The 13800-nt window shown below is 56.0% G+C and overlaps 1 protein-coding gene across 1 annotated transcript in view; it reads right to left on the minus strand.

Annotated features, from left to right (window-relative positions):
• Positions 1-1440, minus strand: part of LOC107183119 (SH2 domain-containing protein 6-like) — a 3500-nt gene extending 2060 nt beyond the window's left edge. The window contains exons 1-2 of the mRNA XM_015564092.1: positions 1211-1440; positions 362-384 (exon numbers count right to left, since the gene is read on the minus strand). Of these exons, the coding sequence (XP_015419578.1) occupies positions 362-384; positions 1211-1334 (147 nt within the window). The 5' untranslated portion in view covers positions 1335-1440. The remainder of the gene's footprint in view (positions 1-361; positions 385-1210) is intronic.
• Positions 1441-13800: the final 12360 nt, after the last annotated feature.

A 13800-nucleotide genomic window follows, 5' to 3' on the forward strand; every position in this document is an offset into this window, starting at 1 on the left:
TGGCCGGGGGGGTGGGGGGGGGGGGCTGAGGGGGCTGTTGGCTCCTCAGTTCCCCTCACAAGGTGAACCTCTTTCTGGGGGCCGGCTGGAATGATTGCAATTGCTCCGTTGCCTGGAAGGGGACACCCCACAGGCCGAGCGCTCAGAGAATGGGGTGACCGGAGGAGCGGTGGCAAGGCCCTCGCCAGTAGCTCTGAGCAGCTCCCTCAGGACCCCTGAGGCCCACAGGGAGGGAGTCAGCTCTGGGCCCTTTCCCTCGGTTTTAGGGACATTTCCTGGCCCTCCCAGGCACTCCACCCCAACCTGCCAACTTCCTAGCGAGAACCTAGGGTGTGGGGCTGGGGATGGAGGGGCTGCTCACCGCTGGGGCGGGTGCGCTCAGCTCTGGGGGGAAAGGAGAAGACCGTCAGTCACAGCGGAGGGAGGGGGGAATGGAGAGAAACCACGGCTGGAAGAGTGCGGTAGCCTTGGGGCTCCTCTGAGGCTGTCCTCTGCGCCAGCACTGCAGTCCCGGTGCAAAGCCCCCCTCACCACGTGCCTCGCTTCACGACCCAGGTGTTACCTGGCTTGACCTCCCAACCCATTTGCCAGGCGTGGCTCCAAAGAACATTGGGCTGTTCCAAAAATCAGAACCGCTCAAGGTCATGAAGGTTTACCAACCACTGAGCACGTGCCTCGGGGCAGCTGTCTGACCTTGGGCAGGAGGAGGCTGCCCCTCCCGGGGCCGCTTTCAGACAGAAAGTGCTGGCCGAGGTCCCTCCCTGACGTCCAGGCTGTGGGGCCACAGGCCTGCGGCAGTGACCTTAGGGGAAAGTCTCTGGACAGTGGGGGCAATACTGCCATGAATAGAATCAGAGACTGACAGCCCATGGGCCCTTTGATGGGGGCTGGCACTCCTGTGTCTCCGCAGGGAGGGGCCCCCAGGCAGAGTAGGCCACCGTGGTGCCCCTCACCTGACCCGAGACCACGGCGGGCTCTGCTTCTGTGTGATCTCAGTTCAGGCAAAGCATTTCACGACTGGGACCTCAGTCTGGGACCTCAGTCTCCGCAGCTGCCTGCCTTAGCGGGTGGGCAGGTGAAAATGAGGGACAGCGCAGGGAGTGCAGTGACCAGGGCCAGCATGAGACCATGGGAAGGCAGCTAACTCTTCCCCTGTGGGGCCGGATCGCCCTTCTCAGGGCCCCGGAGAGAGAGAGGACATCCCCATTACCTCGCCTCCCAGAGGACTGGCCCTGCTTCATGGCCTCCCGCAGGCTCAGTGCTGCCATCCGCTGTGGACACAGGAGCGCGGAGGGAGAGCTGGTGGGTGGGGGTGGGAGGGGAAATCGAGGCATGGGGAGGGCAAGGTGCTGGGGCAATGTAGATCTGTGCAGCTGGAAGAACCCTGCGGCACCGAGTGAATAATGCACAGGGGGGCGGGGTGGGGGGTGCTCTTCCCTTTGCCTCCATGCTGAGGCTCTTTCTTTGTTGTCAATCTCTCCCTGTTTTCCTTTGGATTCCAATGAAGTATGTGCTGAAAGCGGCAGCTTTCACAGCCCGTAGCAGGATATCGAGAGCTGGCAGCTGATTGGCAGCTGAGCGGGGGTTTCTTCACTCTCCAGGCAGGGAGGGGTCCTCAGGCCCCGGGTCCAGGGAGGGGCGACAGAGCCTCTCTTGGCTCCTCCCCCTCACCCCCCACCCCTTCCCGGCTGAGTCCTGGGTGGTGCTGCCTGGGAGGATGGAAGGGCCAGGCAGGTGGGAGAAGCGACAGCTCACAGGGCCTGGGCTTCTGATGCACCTTATTTTTCAGGGGCCTCTGGGGTGCAGATGTGGGGGGGATCTTGCACAGGAGATGCCTCTTAGATTTGCCCACTGGGAAATGGTAGCCTGGGCTGGGGCGGGTGGGTGGAAAAGACACCCGGCATTGAATCTCTAGGCTTCTCCCATGTGGGTTCCCATTTCCCTCCCTCCCCACCTGGACTCTATTTCCTCCTCCCTCCCAGCTCCATGCTTTCCCGACAGCCCCATCTCCATGGCAACGGAAGGTGGCCAGCTTCCCTGCCCCCATCCGGCCCAGCCTGGAGAGGCGTGTGGGTGGGATGGCAGGGGGTTCTCCTGGCGCCCCTGCCCTTGCTCTGAGATTGCTGGTATCTCAGAATGGGGAACGCCAGGCCCCAGGGACCAAGTCAGGCCTCAGGCCTCCTGCTTTCCCATTGTTGCCTTGGTTACACTGTCCTCTCCTCCTCCCCTTCCCTCTCCCCCTCTCCTCTCCCTCCCCCTCCCCTCTCCCCTCCCCTTCCTTCTCCCCCTGTCCCTCTTCCTCTCCCTCTCCCCCTCCCTTTCCTTTTCCTCCTCTCCCTCTCCCTCTCCCCCAGCCAGCTGAGGCCTCCTCTCACTGCCCAACACAGATGGGGAAGAGGCCAGGCCTGCGCCTTCTCCCCCTGTGGGCACCCTCCTCCTGCCCTGCCCGGCCCCCCGTACTTTCTGCCTCCACTTCCCAGGCCTCACCCAGGTACAAAGATTCCTCCACGGTGCCAGGATGGCGGGCAGGGGCTAGATTCACAGGCAGAGCCTCACAGGGAGGCAGCTCATAGCTATTCTCCTCCTCTTCCTCCTGGGCCTTTGGGGCGGGGTGCTGAGCACAGGGCAGATGGAAGAGAGCACAGGGTGGGTGGCCCCTGCCGCCCCCACCCCAACCGCAGGCTCAGCAGCCGGACTTACCCTGGGACTCCAGGTCTCGGGGGCAGGCAGAGGGACATCTGTTCTCCAGGTCGGAGAGTCTGGACGGGAGACTGATGAGAGGGCCGCATCTCCCCCAGCCCACCCCCATTCCAGCACAATGACCTCCTCTCTCTCCCTGATATAATAAGCCACCTGCAGCTCCACAGTGGGCCTCAGTGCTCCACTCAGCTCAAAGGCCCATTCAGGGGGACCTTTTCACAGTGCAGCAGGGTGACGACAGAGGCATTTTGGAAACAAGGGCGCCTCCCAGCGAGCTGCCTGTTGCCCCTGGGCCAGTCCCCCACCCCAAGGCCTCCTGATCCTGACCAGGTGGCGGGGAGGCCGGGCCCTGGTGCCTTAGCGGTGCTGGACTGTCATGGCCACAGGTGGGGGAGAGGCCTCTCAGGGGAACTCAAATCCCAAGGGACCCTGTTCTGCTGAGCCCCTTTTGCCCACTGTGTCACTTACCTGCACATTGGAGGGGTGAAAGGGGTGGCTTCAACCTGCAATCAGACTGTAGTCAACTCTGCCCAAGGGGCCCTTGAGTTTTCATCAGCCAGACACTGCACAACTCCAAGACATTCACACCCATGACAGTGGATGGAGCCCCTGGAGTTGTATGACAGCAACTCGGGGCAGGGCAGCAGGGGTTAGAATCCGGGGGCAGAGCTAGTGCCCTGGGTACGTAGCTGGATGAGTTGGTGCCCAAGGGAAGCCGGTAGTAGGTGAGCCCTCGTGTTCACAGGGTGGTGGAGGTACAGGCATGGTCTGACCAGGTGGGTGGGGAGGGCTCAGGCACAACCAGCACAGCTCCAAGATGGCTGTGCCTGGGAAAGGGGTGGCGAGGTGGACACAAACGAGGAGCGAAGGAAAATGAGGAGCTGAGTACTCACCGGCGCTTGCTCTCCCTGAGCTTGTCCTGAAAAGAGGGGGGCAAGGGGGTGGTCAGTGCAGCTGGACGCCTCTCCCTCCCAGCGTCCTGGACCCCCAGGGGTGGGCAGGTCTGTGCACCTGGGGCTGCCCCCAACTAAGTCTCACCATGGCCAAGGTGAAGGAACTATGCTTCCCGGAAGCCCAGTCTCTGGCACAGATGTCCTGGGGACAGGGGCCCTATTGTTTCATCATTTGCATCTCATAAGCTCCTGGAAGGTGGGCCTGCTGTGGCTTCCAACCCCAGACCAGCTTCACCCCTGCCACTCCCAGGGCCCAGCCCAAGCTCCCCGACATGGCCTCCCCTAGCTATGGTCTCCAGCCCCTCTGCCCCACAGGAGGACGAGCTCTCTCTTCCAAAAGTGTTTTAAAAAGAGAGAGAAAAAGCTCTCCCCGCCATGCCCAGGCCTGGAAAGTTAGGCCAGGGTTCTAAGGCGTCCTACAGCTCTCTGATGCATTTCCCTCCTCCTGGGAGAGGCTCAAACTGCCCTGAGGTCAGCCAGACCAAGCCCTTTCCCAATTCACAGAAGACATGACATTGTGGGCAGATCCAATTAAAAACAGGAAACTGTCCTTGCAGACACTTTCCCCAGCCATCAACATTTTAATGTTCTTGTTTTTTTTTTGTAATTAATTTCAGAGAGAGGAAGGGAGAGGGAGAAAGGGATAGAAACAGCAATGGTGAGGAAGAATCATCCATCGGCTGCCTCCTGCATGGCCCCGACTGGGGAACGTGCAACCCTGGGCATGTGTCCTGACCAGGAGTGGAACTGTGACCTCCTGGTTACACAATCATTGAGCAATATTGGCTGGGCAATGTGGATTACTTTTTAGAATGTGTCTGTTACTTCATTTTTGTTTTGACAATATCTATTTCATTTTTTTTCAGTGCACCTGGCTTAAGCGGAGGTTAGTGAAAAGCTCAGGGATATGCACTCCTAATTTAATGTGACAGCTTCCTTTCCTGATGGACGTGTTTGTTCATTCAGTGGGTATTTATTGAACAGACACTGTTCCAGGTGCTGATGAAAACTAAACAGGCAGGCATGACATGTGCATTTCCTCAGCTTCCTGATGCAATGACTCGTTTTATCCCCGCTTTTCAGATGAGGAAACTCAGTGTCTGAGTCAGCTCGGGCTGCCATCACAAAACACCACAGACTTGTAGGTTTAAAATATTTTCTGTTCTGGAGGCTAGAAGTCCCAGATCAAGGTCATCAGGGTTGGTTTCTGGCGAGAGCTCGTCCTGGCTGGCAATTTCTTGCTGTGTCCTCACATGGCCTTTCCTCTGAGCATGCAAGAGGCTTCTCTGGTGTCATTTCCTCTTATAAGGACAGCAGTCCTATTGAATCACGCCTCGTCCCCATCACCTCGCTTAACCTCAAGGATGTTCCTGAAGGCCCTATCTCCGAACGCGGTCACATTGGGGGTTAGGGCGCCAACGTATGAATTTTGTGGGGACACATTTCAGTCCACAGCCCTGAGAGGCTGAGAAGTTGAGTGTTGAACATGGGATTCAACCCCAAGTTTTCCCAGCCCAGAGCCTGTATGCAAACAACTGAGCCATCCTGTACCTCATCGAGGATTGGGCACTGACCCAACTTTCCTGTGATGGACTTATACGCGTGGGAACTTGAGAGCCCCCCAAAGGAGCCCATGACTTCCAGGTGTGCTGTTACCTGCGTGAATCTTAGAACTTTGCCTTCTGAGAAGTGTTGGGGGTAAAAAGTCGGGCTGGAGCCTGGTGCCTAGTTCTGTTTAAACCAAGGAAGGAGGAAACACAGACCACGATCATGAATGTAAGACATTCCTGGGGCACTGTAACTTTCCTGTCTTTATTATTTGGGGACAGGCCTGGCTGTTGGCACAAAGGAGAAAGGAAGGCCATCTGCTTGCCTCTCTGGAGGCCATGATGCTGAGGGCACTGGAGAGAGAGCGCCAGGGTTGGCGCTGGCCAGCCTTCAGAGGGGAAGACGAGGTGATCCTGGGACCTGCAGGCCAAAGGGCACTGAGGTGGCTAACAGGGAGCCCATTTGGTGCAGTGGGAAAACTAAGAGAACAACAACAAAGACACAGCCCAGGCCTGGCGTCATGGGGTCTCCCCCCCGACCTTCGCTCCAGGTGGCCCTTGTTCTACATTTGGGCCATAAGGCAGGGGGCAACTGACCTCACCCAAAGGAGACCTCCTAGGGCAGTGGTCGGCAAACTGCGGCTCTCAAGCCACATGTGGCTCTTTGGCCCCTTGAGTGTGGCTCTTCCACAAAACACCATGTGCGGGCACGCATGTACAGTGTGATTGAAACTTCGTGGCACATGCGCAGAAGTCGGTATTTTGTGGAAGAGACACACTCAAGGGGCCAACGAGCTGCATGTGGCTCACGAACCGCAGTTTGCCGAGCCGCAGTAAGCCGGTATCTGTGTCTGGCACGTTGATCTGAGAAATTCCAGGGGTAGTCCATTATCTCATCACATGTCTGCATGTATCCGACCCTGGGCTCTCTTCGACCTAACATGCGAGCAGCAGTTTGCCGACCACTGTCCTAGGGGACCAGAGTCAGCAAGTCCAAGTCAGCAGGAGGCCTTCCCAGTCCATACTGCCTTCACCTGGGCCACATCCTCCCTCTCTTCGGGGCTTTGCATAGGCAAATGCAGGGCCTGTGTGAGCAAATGGGCCCAGGCAGAGGATGGAATCCATGTCATCTCCATGGGGTCACTGGCCTGGACAGGTGAGGGGGAAGGGAAAGGACGGAGTCCTGCCTCACGGCTTTGTGCCCGCAGGACCGCTTCTCGCTGATTGCACAGGCAGACCTGGGCATCCTTTCTCCATCTTTGGCACAGGATTGCTTTGCGCACAACCATAACTATTCCCTTGGGATGAATTTCTAGAAGGAGAATTTCTGGAAACACATTTTAAAGGTTTCTGTGCTGCACTGTCTGACAGCAGGTGACCGCCTGATTTATGGTCCTTCAAAGCACAGTTTTCAGCTCTCAGGTTCTGATTTCTACAGAGCGCAGCCCACCACTGACAGGCCCAGCGTGGTCTAAGGGCCCCTCAGGAACAGCTATCTGGAGCAGTATTTCCTGATTGGCAGGATCACAAGAGTCACTGGAGGAGCCGTCAAAAGTCTTAGATGCCTGAGATCTTAAGAACTGATGCTCCATGAGAGAATCGGGAATCTAGATTACTTCTAACAAGCATCCCAGATCCATCTTGTGATCGGTCAGGCTTGAGAAGTGCTGTTCTGCCGGAGTCTGAGAGGACGTGACTCCTGGGCCCCTGAGAATCACATGCAGCCTTTGGCTCGCTGGGAACACGGGGAAGGAACGTGACACCCACCCTGCTCTCAAGAGACCACTGTGAGTGACGGAGAGGGCAAACCCAAGGAGACGCTCATCTCTGTGGTCTCCCGTGTCCTCTTCTGTAAATGGAGATATTAATTAGGCGTTCCTCCTGGCAGGGGGTGGGGTGGGTCTGAGGGTCAAATGAGATGACAACTCATGAAGCACACAGTGTGTGCACAGGAAACACCAGCTCTTCCCGAGGTGGTGGTGCCCTGGCCGAGGTCGTTGTCAGCAGACAGAGGAGGTGGTGCCCTCTAGCTGGGATCCCTGGTGTGAGTGCAGCAGGCAGCCCTGTGAGGAGGGGGTGGTGTCTGAGGACCTGAAGGAGGACAGGTAAGCCGGCTGTAGCCAGAGGACTCAGAGGTGGGAGAGTGCACAGGTCGAGCAGGAGCAGCTGAAATGCAGGTGGTGGACTGACTCCAAGAGGACTGAAGGGGGCACCTGCCATTCTTCCTGGTTGCTGAGCATTGCCTACATCTGGGGTATCTCCAGCTTATGAATCTTGCTCCCTGTCACAGAAGCCAAATGAGGCCTTCCCAGCCTCCCTTGCAGCTGGGCTACGGGCATTCTGCCAGTCAGATGCCCTCATGCAAGACTGAATCTGAAACAGGCCCCCAGAGGAATCCACCCTGGGAGAGGTGACAGCTTTATCCCACTTCCAGAGGCTGAGACCCGGTGGCACCACCCAGGGCCTGGGCCCATGGTGTGGGCACACAGGGGTGTTTGTGCTCAGAGGTGCCTCCACTAGGCCAGCTCGGCTGTAGCCCTTGGGACATTGTTCCTGGCTGCTTCTCTGGCCCTCCTAGAGAGGCTCTGAGCTACAGAATTATGTTTGTTTAAATCCTCACCTGAGGAGATGTTTTTACTGATTTTTTTTTTTTTTTGAGAGGGAGAGAGACAGAGAGAGAGACAGAGAAAGAAACACTGATCAGCTGCGTTTGTTTAACCTCACCTGAGGAGATGTTTTTACTGATTTTTTTTTTTTTTTGAGAGAGAGAGAGACAGAGAGAGAGACAGAGAAAGAAACACTGATCAGCTGCCTTCCATATGCACCCCAGCTGGGAATCAAACCCGTGTGCAATGCTCCAACTACCTGACCTACCCAGCCAGGGCCAGAATCCTTTTAGTAAATTATTTTTCAGCCTAAACTAGCCGGGGCCGGTTTGTCTGTTTTCAGTTAAGAGCTCTGGTTTAGAAAGTGCAGCATCAGTGAGATGGCCACGTGGACGCCAAGAGCCTAAACAATGCAGCCAGCATCTCCTGGGAAGGTGAGGCCAGGTAGAAAGGTGTCACTGCTTTAGCTTGCTATTCTCTTGAGACATTTTTATAAATTAAAATGTCAGTCAATACAGAATTAAAAAAAAAAAAAAAAAGGACAAGAAGGAGAGAGGGTGACCTGGATTTCAAACGTGAGGAAGCTCTGGAAGCAGGATGTCCTTGGGGCAGGAGGGGCCCTGGCAGTATGGGGTGAGGCCAAGGCAGGGTCTGGGAGTGTGAGGCCACCACCGGACAGCCAGGGTTCCCTCGGCCAGGGGAGCAGGGGGAAAGGATGCTGAGAATACAAGAATGGGTATAGATTCCCATTGTCCCTAGAGGAATGGGGATCTGCAGAGGCCAGGGGAAGGGGTGGGGTGGAAAGAGGGAAGGGAGACCTTTCTGAATAAGGGGTTAGGGCCAAGTGGGTGGCAGGGGACAGGCGTGAACAAAAGGGAGACCTGGGAGTAAGGACAAGGTCCCGGGGACTGGTAGCAGGGCGGGGCGGGCGGTGGAGGGGCGGATCCCTCAGGGTATTTTTACCTGAGCAGGTGGTCATGGTCCGGTTGAACTTTGTCCGTGGTTGGGTTAGTTAATGTCAGGGACAATCCTTTCTTTAAAATTTGTTATTTATTTATCGATTTTAGAAAGAGAGAGGAAGGAAGGCAGAGAGCAAGAGTATGAGAGAGGGGGGCAGGAGAAAGAGAAACATCAGTTTTTAAAAAATATATTTTTATTGATTTCAGAGAGCAAGGGAGAGGGAGAGAGAGAGATAAACATCAATGAAGAGAGAGAATCACTGATCGGCTGCCTCCTGCACACCCGCTACCGAACACCAAATCGAACACTAAATCCGGGCATGTGCCCTGACTGGGAATCAAACTGTGATCTCCTGGTTCAGAGATTGACGCTCAACCACTGAGCCACAATGGCCGGGCAATTTTGGTTTTTTGTTTGTTTGTTTTATTTTAAAAACGTTTTTATTGATTTTAGAGAGAGGGGAAGAGGAAGGGAGAGAGAGAGAGAGAGAGAGAGAGAGAGAGAGAGAAACATTGATGGGCTGCTGCCTCTCCAGCAGGGGATGGAACTCGAAACCCGGCACGTGCCCTGACAGATCAGGAATCAAACTGGCCATCTCTCGGTGCACAGGACCACACGAGACCAACTGAGCCACACCAGCCAGAGTGAAACACTGATTTGCTGTTCCACTCATGTAGGCACTCATCGGTTGATTCTTGTATGTGCCCTGACTGGGGATCAAACCCACAACCTTGGCGTATCGGGAGGATGCTCTAACCAACTGAGCTACCTGGCCAGGGCTGTCAGGGACAATCTTGAAGCGAGATGGTTGGCAATAGGGAGAGAAAGGGCCCTCCTGGGCTGGCGGATGAAGGGGAAGGCGGGGCTGGTGTAGCCAGAGCTGGCAGAGAGCCTCTTCCTCTGCAGCCCACGCCCTCTCAGGCCCGCGGAACCAGCTTACTCTGGTGGCAGCCGCAATGGGCAATGGAGGACTAGAGGCCCAGACGAGCTTCCTAAGATGGGCCTCCAGCATGCTCCTCCCTGGAGCATGATCATTTTTTGCTGCAGCTTCAGAGCTTAGTAACAGATCCTCCCGCCATCTCCCCTGAAAGCGGACACACTAACCTGTTTTTCTGGAAGGCAGCACACTAGCTTTCAACACAGTTGAAAGGGTGAGGGCTGGGGTTGAACGCTGAGGTTGGCTTTCTCGGGCCTCGAGGGTAAAGTGCAGAAGCTGACACCGCCCTGCTTCCCTCTGCCGCTGCCAGGGTGGTGTGCCTTTGTTCCACTCCCTGCCCTTCCCTGGGCCGGAGCCTGTACTCACAGCAGCTGCGTCCCATGACAGCTCTGCCTAAAACCCGTAGTCACTGCCCCTGATTCCTTGGAGACCAAATGTTTCTTGTTGCCTCTTAAGATCAGGCCCCTACCTTCTTCTCCCTCCCCAGCTCCTCCATTTCCCCCCGTGGACTCACTCCTGGGCACCTTCTCTCTGTGGTTCCAACATGACTGGGGCTCCTGGTGGCCCATGCTGAGCCCTACTGACCTAAGGAAATTTCAGTTGGAAGAAATGTAGATCTTTAATCTTAATATATAGCAAAACACAGTAAAAATAAAAAATTATATATATATCAAAAAGATTTGCCACCCACCCCAAATCCACTCTCGGTATCCCCACACCTGGCAATGCCCCCTTCACAGGTGGTGCAAGCGAACTCTCCTCCCCCAGAGCCCAGACCTCTCCATCTCAGCTCCTTACTACGCAGATCACCATTGCTTCTTCAGCTGTTGTTTAAAAAATTTATTTGGGGGCGGGGGGGAGAGAGAGAGAAGAACATTGATTTGTTGTTCCACCTATTTGTGCATTTTTATATGTGCCCTGACCAGAGATCGGACCCACAACCTTGGCATATCGGGGCAATGCTCTAACCAACTGCAAGGTACTTCTTTTAGTTGTTTTAAGACTCGATCCCTTAGCCCCCTGCCCAGATCTGCCCAGGAGGGAGCCCAGGAGGTGTCCCAGTTCAGGAAGCCTGAGTAAGATGCAAACACATGTCATGTGGCTTCTTTCATCCCTTTCTAGTCTCCAGCAGGCTCCTTCTTCTCAGGGGGCTGCCATTCTTCACCGGAACACTCTGGTCCCCTTTCTCCCTCTTTAGTCCACAGCTAAAGTGACCCTCAGCAGGGTCCCAGACCAGGGCAATCTGTCCCCCCAAACTCTCAGGGCTCCCATCACAATGAAATCTATAGGCTCGCACTGAACTGTAAGCTCTAGATGGGTAGCAACTGTGTCTATTTGGTTTATGACCAATTTCCAAAGGCCCAGCCCACCGTTTGGCACAGCAGGCTCTCGAAAAATACTTGTTGTAGCTGCATATTCCAGTCTGACTCAGAGCCCTCCTCTCTGCAAACATCCTTGGTTTCTCTCTTCTGAAAGACCCAGGATTTGCTCCTTTCTTGCCCACGGGACACCAGCCACCAGCCCTAGACTGAGCAGAGTCCTCAGCCCCCGACGCTGTTACCTCCAAACAACCCCCTTCTCTAAATGCAGGCGGACTACTAAGGACTCTTCTCTGGGGGCCTGTGTCGTATCTTATCGGCACTCTACTGGACCCTCTCCTGTATTTGCCTTCCTGAGTGGACAAGGGAGGCATGCATTCCTCCCGGCCCTCCTTGGCACTCCACCCCCTTCTCATTCCCCCACCCCCAACTTCCTGGCCAGATGTAATATGGCCCTGCTTAGGCTTCCTTCTTCAGCTCAGAGCCCGGGAGCCAGGCGTCTCCTAGTCCTTGTTCCTTTGTCTTAAGCTGGTGACCAGAGACCAGAGAGAGAGAGCAGAAAACAGGCCTGGCCCTCTACCTCCCCCTTAGGAAAGACCAGGCACTGACGTTCCGGATGTGTCTCCATCCCTACATCCTTCCTCGGTGGGTGTGGAGGCCCCTCCCCATCTTCACCACCGGAAAAACTGAGACTAAAGCGGAGACGGCTGCTGGGCCGGAGCCATCTAATTGTGTACACAAGACAAGGCCCTCAGTCCCCTCGCCCCAGTCCCAGACCGCTGTGGGGCCCGGAGCAGCGGTTCCACGGGAAAGGGCGGTCCCTGGTGGTGAGGAGAAGCATGGCAGCCTGCCCCTTTCCAGGGCAGGCAGACAGGAAGGGGCATGGGAGGGAGGACCGGCCCACAGGCTTTCATTACCACCTGTTAGGGATACAAAGGCCTTGCTTCCAACGGCAGAAATCCGTGGCGTCCCACACAAACGCAAGATTTAAAAAATGTGTACAAACAATACTAAGGCAAAAATTCAACCACAGCGCCTCTATACCTGGAAGGTGTTATGAAAACGGTCAATTTCTGTTTGTGGTTTTAAAGCGGCAGTTTTAACAAACGTATTGAAAACATTCACGTGCTAAAGACATTGCTGCTAAAATGGGGGCCCTGCCATGGCATCGGGATGTGTAACCAGTGTAGGCGCAGGCGTTCCCATGTACAGAATGTGGGTGCTCCCAAAGTCCTGGAGGAGAAGGAACCCAACTTTTGGTAAGCTATCCCCTTAGCCACATTCCCGGTGATGACCTAATAATCCTGCCCTGTGGCTTTAACTGCACCCTGATGGCTGTGTATCTATATAGGAAGCAGCGAGAGGCATTCAACGGCGTCTGGCCCATCACGTGCAAGTAACACGGGCTCTTCCTGATTCGAGAGTGAGGTGCTAAGTCCTGGGACACAGAAGCTCACTGTCAGCTCTCGGCCGAGGGAGAGATTAGGCTCTTCCTAAAGAGCCCAGGAACTGGGGCAAGGGTGTCTCCAAGTTTCGGTGGTATCTATCGTTCTCTAAGCAGAGAGGCTGTGGAACAAAAGGCTGGTTGTCTTAACAGAAACACTTGGAAAAGCAAGCCTTTGAGAACCTCCCAGGCAAAAACGGGCATACTTAGAGACCACCTGACCGTTTAGTACGACCTCCGCTCCTGCAGCCAAGGGAATCTGAGCAACCCACTGGGCACGGCCTCTCTGGAGTTGTTTCTGTTTCAAGATTAAATGGAGTATTTCTAGAACGTAGCTGGTCACGACCTAACTACAGAGGAATACATCTCCCGACGTTACCGGGTCTTGGCTATACCTTCATAAACCAGGCCTCTTCCTATCTGCCTTGGCCGGCAGGGACACAGCAGCCTAAGACCACATGAGAAAGTGCAAAAACGGAAAATGGGGTTGGAGACACAAAGTCCAATGTGTTGCTGGCCGCTGTGGTGTCACTGCTCCCGATACCGGTGTAACCTGAATCCTCACTTGGGAGCCAGAAATCAGCTGAGAAGAGGCCTCTGGAGAGAGCCGGCCCTGGCCCCGAGGGTGAACGAAGTGGGGCGTCCGCACAGCCCATCCCACCGAGCCGGCTGGACCCCGAGTTCCTGACTGGCACTGAAGGGTTTGGGTAAGTCCCTTCTGTCTCTCTGGGTAGCCTGGGGAGTTAGGAGGAGAGTCTGGAGCTGGCCCTGAGGATGAGCAGAGCCCTGGGAGCGCACACTGGAGAGGGCCTGGTTAGAACTTCCTGGCACCCCCTCCCCCAGCCTTAGGCGCATCGCCAGGTAAAGCTGATGCCTGGGCGCCAGGCGCTGAGCCGTCAGACATAGCGGCCCAACATGCGGACCTACATCCGAGGACACGGAGGACCAAGCCTCCCCGGGCTTCTCCAGGAGACCTGGGGCCACCCAGGGGTGCTAACAGGCCTTGGTCCTTCCTCGGGTCGGGTCGGGGCTGCTCTTCCTTCCAGGGAAGGGAGTTGGCTGGAGACGGTGGAGACTCCACCCCGTCCCCTGATGGGAGGGTGGGCGAGGCTCAGGTTCGCGGAGGAGTGGAGGGCTGGGCGCGGGCCGCTACCCAACGTGGAGCAGGGTGTGCAGGGGCGGGGAGCGAGCCTGCGCGGAGAGCAGACCCCTTCTCCAGAGCAGGGGAGCCCCACCCGGCGACGGGGATCCCACCGCGCAGAACGCTGCCTTCAGGTTGCGAATGTGCCGCTCGCTCCTAAGGCCCCACCCGCAGCCCACGCCTGATGGGAAGT

This window comes from Myotis davidii, unplaced genomic scaffold, assembly GCF_000327345.1.
Source record: "Myotis davidii unplaced genomic scaffold, ASM32734v1 scaffold339, whole genome shotgun sequence".
Lineage (NCBI taxonomy): Eukaryota > Metazoa > Chordata > Mammalia > Chiroptera > Vespertilionidae > Myotis > Myotis davidii.